The sequence below is a fragment of the Fusarium graminearum genome, chromosome 3, assembly GCF_000240135.3.
Source record: "Fusarium graminearum PH-1 chromosome 3, whole genome shotgun sequence".
In the NCBI taxonomy this organism is placed as follows: Eukaryota; Fungi; Ascomycota; class Sordariomycetes; order Hypocreales; family Nectriaceae; genus Fusarium; species Fusarium graminearum.
The window spans coordinates 6,383,025-6,390,402 of record NC_026476.1 but is presented as its reverse complement, the minus strand read 5'-3'; the positions used below and the strand labels follow the sequence as shown (position 1 = coordinate 6,390,402).

Sequence of the window (7,378 nt, the reverse complement as noted above, 5' to 3'; positions counted from 1 at the left end):
TGACTCAGTACTGACGGATCCTGCAACATGATTAATAAAGGGAGAGTTTCTTCCTTTTACAACCTCGACTCTTCTGCTATACTTGAACTAGTATGATACTGTTGCTCATCATACTCGATTATCTCGTCTCAGTGAAGTCACTGGGTAACACAGTCAAGTTCAGCTTCTCAAGTCATTCGAATCACGCCATACGGCATGTTTTCTTCTTGCTCTCCGTTCAGCCCAACTTTCTGATGGACTTCAAACCTACGCTTCAACGGACGACTAGGAACGTTCACATACAGCACAGAATCAACAGAAAACAAACGCAAAGTTGCAGGGCGTGGATATGCGAAAAATCATCTTGTTGGAGACCATATCGCCCGTTCATCCTTTGAACCATCCGTCCTTTCTATCGAACCATTCGGATACATTCGAGTGCATCTGGAAATCATACGTCTCAAGAGCCACCGGCTCCAAGACCGACCGATGCATGCTAAATTAAAAACAGGAATATCCACCCACATCTCCCACTCTTCCATGAGTGTTTGATTCCCACTCCCGGTTTTGTTTGGAACCGTAGCCTCTCTAGAGCTCAGTCTCACACGTTTGTTTATTATATCATATCCTCACCCATGCTCATCTGGCAATGGGGGATCGCAGTTATGTTTGCTTAGATTCCGAGGGTGAACTCGACACCGACATCGATGTCACGGGCTACAGGCATGTTAGCGATCAGAATTAACAGAAAACGAGGTTCAGTGCAACTTACCCATCTTGACGACCTTGGAGAGCTGGACAGACTTCTCAGCAGCGGTTTGTAGGTCATCAATGGAGAAGATCTTAAGACCAGAGTCGTTGATGAGCTGGTGAGCCTTCTCGACGTTGGTACCCTGGAGACGGGCAATGATGGGGATCTTGAGGTTCAAACTCTCGACGGTCTTGATAAGACCAGTGGCGATGGCATCACATCGAACGATACCACCAAAGATGTTGACAAAGATGGCAGTGACCTTGGGGTCGCTGGTGATGAGCTCGAAAGCCTCCTTGATGGCGGCAGGGGTGGCACCACCACCAACGTCGAGGAAGTTGGCGGGCTGGCCACCGTTCAGCTTGATGATGTCCATGGTGGCCATGGCAAGACCAGCACCGTTGACGAGGCAGCCGATATCACCGTCAAGCTTGATGAAGTTGAGGTTGGACTCGGCAGCGCGGACCTCATCGGGGTCCTCCTGAGTGGTGTCGCGCCACTCAAAGACCTCCTTCTGTCGGAAGTCGGCGTTGTCGTCAAAGCCGAACTTGGCGTCCATGCAGAGGACCTGATGGTCAGAGGTCTCAGACAGGGGGTTGATCTCAATCTGGGTGGAGTCCTTCTCGCGGAAGATCTTGTAGAGCTTCTGGATGGTGTCCTTGGCGTCCTCGATGCACTGCTCGCTGAAGCCGAGCTTGGTGGCGATCTCGCGGGCAGTCTCGTCAGTGACACCGACATTGATGTCGATGTAGTTGGTGTTGATGGCGTCGGGGGTGTCCTTGGCAACGGCCTCAATGTCCATACCACCCTGGGAAGAAGAGACAATGACGGGGCACTGGTTCTGACGGTCCATAAGGATGGCGAGGTAGAACTCACGACGAGCAAACTTGCGCTCGCAGATGTAGACAGAGTTGCAGAGACGGCCGCCAGCACCCGTCTGCTTGGTAACAAGCTTGTGGCCGATCATCTGCTCGGCGAACATCTCAGCCTCGTGGGGAGAGTAGATGACACGGACACCACCCTTAAGACCGTTGTCGAAGGTACCCTTTCCTCGGCCACCGGCAAGGACCTGAGCCTTGATAACCATATCATCGTTGCCAATCTTCTCAGCGATCTCCTTGGCCTCCTTGGCGGACTTTGCGACGGAACCCTGGGGAACACCAATACCGTACTATTGGAGCGAATCGTGGTTAGCAACTTGGTGATGAGGAGACTCGTGATAACGCCAATCCCATTTTGTCTTTTTCGTTCGCAATATCGATCGATGATCGCTAAAAGGGGGGTTTGAGTAGATAAAACCTTACCTGTCGGAGGAGGTCGGCAGAGAGGTACTCGTGAATGCTGAGAGCTCGTCGTTGTTGAACGCCAGGGAATCGAGCGGCAGGGGCAACGAACTGGAGGTATAAAGTTAGTAACAGTTCTCTTATCTTGTAGATTGCATCAAAGCCAATCAAGCAAGGCAAGCTTGATTTGATAATGGATAGATAAAAAAGTACCTTTGAGGCGTTGAGGGCCGAAGCCACAGCGCGACTACGGCCGAGCTTGAACATTGTGATTTTGAGGGGGGGAGGAGGAAAAAGGGAATATGAGGGGATTCAAAGATTGAGAATATGGGGGGAGGGAGGGGAGAGAGTATAAACTTGTATCGTTCGTCACAGGAGGTAGAAAAAGAGGTTTTCGGATGACGAGAAGCTAAGGTACGCTACCGTATCAAATCAAATCAGGACCACCAAAGAGACCACAGTTGACCAGGGCCTATCCCGTCTGTTCTGTGGTTGACGAGGTCCACTGTTTTGTTTTTGGCCACGGGATTTGTCGGGCTAATTTTTGGGGATGCTTCAGTGGTGACTGGTGACACGGAAAAAGATATTGACCGAATAGATCATGACGGACGTCGTAATAATACCTAACAAGTAATGCCTTTTTTACCCGTGAGTATGATTAAATATTTAAATAATGAAGCTACTTACTTTCTTCTTCAATCTCAGTCAGGTACTAAACAATATGTCCCGTAGATACTTGTGCATGCACCCATGCAAACATCTCACACATGACTGAAATCCATACAAAACACTCACTTCTTCTGTTCCCGCGACCTCCCATCAGTCACATTGCAACACCCTTCCCGCGGTCAACATGATCCAGCTTGCTTGCCTGTCTTGTCTCGTCTCAGGGCTTTACAGATCCACTGTTGACTAACCACCAAACCTATTCGAGCCGCTACGACCCCGGCACAAGACCACCGAGCATCGTAAACCGGTGATGCAAATCCGCGTCGGAAGTGGTTTTGAACTTTCAAGGTGAAGCAACGAATAGAAACCCTTTGTGCTGCTGCTCCATCGTCTCCGGGTTTCGGCTACAACAGGCATCGTCAATTTCTAAGTTCTGAATCGTTGACCGAGTATTTCCCCCCACATCATCCAGTTCCATGGAGAAGGACATCCAGTGCGTGATACAATGATAGGTAATACGGGCTTTGTTTCATTCCTGTCTGTCGCTCTATGCAAACTCAAACCCAACTCGATATTTATCGACATTATTGCACATCAACAACCCCCAGATGTACATATCGCATCCTTTCTCAGTCCATCCCTCTATCAAACGAATCCTCCAAACGGTGTCCCAATAACCTTACCCTTATCATCCCATCTCACTCCCTCACCCTTCAACAGCTTCCTCTTCTCATCAAGAGTAATACCCTCTCCATTTTTAGGCCACTTCCCCTTGAACCCGCCCAGCGCACCACCTGTAGCCACGACACGATGACACGGCACTTCTGGCGCGAACGGGTTTCGACGCAGCGCGTTACCAACAGCCCGCGGCGACGACTTGAGATGTGCAGCTATGATGCCATACGTTGAGAAACTGCCCCGCGGGATCTGGCATAGTAGCGACCACACTTGCTTCTCAAACGTTGTGCGTGTAGACGACTCGATGAGCGCGAGCTGAGAAGCCATGATTGTAGTGAAGTCGGTTGTGGATGAGGTAGGTGATGTTTCTTTTTTGGTCTTTAAAGTCTTGGCCTTGCGATCTCCTTGAGGCTCCTCAAGAGGTCTTTTTGTGACAGTAACCATTGCTGTATAAGAGACTATCGAAAGGGTGAGAGTATATGAACTTGTGGTCAAGGTGCTTCAGGTAAGTTTAAAATGAAATGTAGTGTGTTTGAGTGGTTACGATATGTCTTTGGATGATAAAGCCAAAAATTGAAAGAATTATAACCGTCTATTAAATGTACGGAGGCGACAGGTCAAAGGGCGCGGTCGACGCCAACATCTAAAGCAACACACATCACGAAGTCATGTGATTTTTCAATCATTCTCTTGCACGTCGAAACATAAAAGAACGAACAGATGGGATGCACGCCTTTTTGACAGAAAATGTTAGATTTTCTTATAACACCAACTGATGTTGAAAATGACATAACTGCGTATGAAGAATTCGAGGCAAAAGTTCCACGTTCTCGCTGCCATCAATTACGCATCGGAGCCCTCGTTACTGTTACTGATATCTCTATCAAAATACACCAAGCAGAGCAATGTTTTCAACATGCGGTGTTCCAATGACAATATTGACGATATCAATGTAACAATAACATATTTCTCATTTATTTATGTCATTACGCCATGACTTGTATCTTCAATTCTGTACCCAAGAAGTACAATGGTATATAATATAATGTGTTTTCTCAAAACAAAGGGAGATGATGCCTCCCTCCAGTCTAACCCAACGCCGTTGATTATGCCGATTCGAGGTACTGGCTCCTATGCCTTCCACCCGCCGGCTCCTGTTTCGGTTATTACGAGACAGAGACATGCAGATGCATCATGCATGCTGCTCATTGCCCTACTTCCGACATGGCACTGATCATGGCAGGGCTTCCCTGCCACAAACTGTGAGTGATGCCGCGTCTGAGCACAAATGATGTCGTCTCGTAAATGATGATGCTTCCATTTTTTATTATGCATTTGTGATATGCAATGTTTCAACGCCAATTTCAATCTAGACCATGAATGACTCGCCACAGCCGCATTCCTCCTCTAGAAACAGTCGTTAGTATCTTGGCAAAACTGTTGAATTAAGTGACAACTTACTGATATTGGGGTTCTTGAACACGAAGCGCTGGTTGAGCTTGTCTTCAACATAATCCATCTCGCTTCCAATAATGCTGAAAAGCGCCTTGCTGTCGATCAAGACCTTGACACCATCCTGCTCAACCGTCTCGTCAAAAGCGCCAGGCTTGTCGACATATTCGAGGTGATACGCTAGACCACTGCATCCTCGGTTCCTTACGCCGACCTTGATGAGCTTCGGCTCGGGCTGATCGAGCAACTCTCTTAATTGCTCTACCGCAGAGGGCGTCAATTTCATAGCAGCCTTGCGTGGGCGTAGCTTAGATCGCGGTCGGGCGGCCTTCGGCTTCTGGGCTTCCATCTCGTTTAGCTTCGGGGCTGATGCCGAGGTGGCGGGAACGTCATTCTGCGTTGTCGTTGTTGTCGTCGCAGCTTCTTGTTGCTTTGGCGGCTGAGGATGCTGAGGCTGCTGGGGAGGCGGACGGGTCTCGTGGACTTTGGGAAGAGGATCGGGTTGTGCTATTGATGTTTCGGGGACATCGTCGTTTCTGGGAGGCGTAGAGGTGTGGGTGGGAAGAGTATAGGAGTGGTAGCTAACGGCGAGAGGTCTCGATGTGGAGAATTGCCTCAGAGGAGAGGAAACAGGAAGAGGAGAGCATGCTCGTCGTAGGACGAGTCTTGCTACCGATCTTGAGGTGAACATGGTTGGCGCATGTGAGGTTGTGGTGTTGAGAAGAAGTAAATTGGTGACTACAGAGGCTAAGGCTACTGAGATGCAGTATGATTTCTAACCAGCCCCGGTTCTTCGGTGCTAAAAGGCGATTGCTCCCGGAAACCGCTGGTACGTCAGGGTGGTACCCGGTCTTGTCCGAGCCAATCAGAGCGTGAGAATTTGTCAGGTACACGTGATGGGCAGGTAATCATAAGACCATTCAAACATGCGACAAAGAGATCATGATGGAAAATGACACTGAGAACACATCATTCTCGTTATATATATGCGAGTGCCTTTTTTTATGTCTTTATAGTTGTGATTGGTCTTTTTTTCTATCCTTTTCCCCATCGCAATCGTCTAAAATGCTTTGACAAATTGGCATTGTCCTCCAATTTTGCTTACAACAGAGTTCATAAACTGAGGTCTCCCAAACTTAGGTACTCACGATGCCAGACTTATTGCGTAAATTTCATCAATGCTTACCTTATTCTATACGTACATCTATGACCTGCATGTACTGCACTTTAATAATGTTCTGAAACTAGAAACTGAAAGAGAGTGTCATGATGTCTGACCCATCGCAAGAATATTTTGGCTGAGTCTTGCCCAAATTGGTCAATACTGTTTCTGGTATCATGACAACGAAAAGGCTAAAGTCTTGTGACTATACCTAGGTATGTGCAGGTTCACTCAGGTACATCAAATTGTCTTCTGTCGTTTCGATTTCTCCCATTAGCCTGAAATGGTCATAAGGAAAGATAAAAAAAGATAAGGCCATGCTCATGTCGAGTCCAATACGTAGTCAAAGAAATTTGATCATGACTTTGGACTTGTCTTGGAATATGTCATGATACCAGGAACATGCATCTTGCCCGGCTTATCATGCAAGGTTCCTGGGGGCAGAGTCACAGACAATCATATCAATCACCAGTGATAATACAGCAAGTATGCAATTTACAATCAAGACAATGGAGACAGTGCTCCATTCATATCTATGATCCACTACTATCACAACATTACAACGTTGACATAGAACAACCAGCTGCTTTATCTTGGCACTTATCACGGACAAATGGCAACTGATGGAGGCCAAGGCCAAGTTAGACATGCAGGTTTCAGACGGTTGGTAACGACGACTGATGATCTGTAACCAGTTGATAAAAGACCAAGACATTGACTGCACGTAGTGTCTTGGTATCCGCAGTTGGGAAGAAACGTTACATGTGGGTGAAAATTAACTGGTTATGGTCATAGCTTTGAAGATGGAGATAAAGATAATTACTACTAAAAGCTGAGCTACTCAACTGGACTGGTCGACTGACGACAAGCTACCTACCTAGAACAGCGTTAGACTGAGAGACTTATCATCAAGACTCATCAATGGTAATATCGGATGTTACGAGAACAAGAAGGCATTGCCGGGAATTACGGGTCTTAGGAGGGGAGAAGAAAAGAGAGGAGAAAACGGAGTAAGCGGGTTGAGTGACTGCTTGGTAACATGACGAGAGCGAAAAACACCAAAGCAAGATATAATTCTCGTACTCAGGCGTGCATCTTCGTGTTATCACCTTGATTCTATCTATAGTCACCTCAGGTGCTGTAATTTGTTAAAGAATTGGTAAGGCTTGGTGATTGGCGACATGCAAAAAATCACCCGTTAAAGCCATCCCTCCTGTAGGATCCCGAGTTTTGGGACGAGCTAACCAATCACGGAGCTTAATATCGGGCCTTTCCCCTGGAAGAAGCTCTAAATATGATCTGGGGTTCGGGGCCCAAGCAGTGAGTCTTCTGCTCAGTAGCGTCGGTTACATTGCATGAAACCAATATCAAAAGAGGCGATATCTTGCATGTTTGGATTACCTC

At 47.4% G+C, this 7,378-nt stretch overlaps 3 protein-coding genes across 3 annotated transcripts; all 3 read right to left on the bottom strand.

The window, feature by feature from the left end:
- Positions 1-652: 652 nt before the first annotated feature.
- Positions 653-2,280, bottom strand: FGSG_10885 (succinyl-CoA ligase beta-chain; the record flags this gene model as incomplete). The annotated part of the gene is made up of 4 exons (XM_011327199.1): positions 653-696; positions 752-1,901; positions 2,035-2,124; positions 2,227-2,280. The coding sequence occupies 4 exons, from the start codon at positions 2,278-2,280 to the stop codon at positions 653-655; spliced, it is 1,338 nt and encodes a 445-aa protein (XP_011325501.1).
- A 1,047-nt stretch (positions 2,281-3,327) lies between these two features.
- On the bottom strand, positions 3,328-3,687 carry FGSG_10886 (uncharacterized protein; the record flags this gene model as incomplete). Its single annotated transcript, XM_011327198.1, has 1 exon — positions 3,328-3,687. One exon carries the CDS (start codon positions 3,685-3,687, stop codon positions 3,328-3,330), a length of 360 nt encoding a protein of 119 aa, XP_011325500.1.
- A 667-nt stretch (positions 3,688-4,354) lies between these two features.
- FGSG_10887 (uncharacterized protein) lies at positions 4,355-5,505 on the bottom strand (the record flags this gene model as incomplete). Its single annotated transcript, XM_011327197.1, has 2 exons — positions 4,355-4,767; positions 4,822-5,505. Coding segments are annotated over 2 exons (722 nt in total), but the record flags the coding sequence as incomplete, so codon positions are not given.
- Between the last annotated feature and the right edge of the window lie 1,873 nt (positions 5,506-7,378).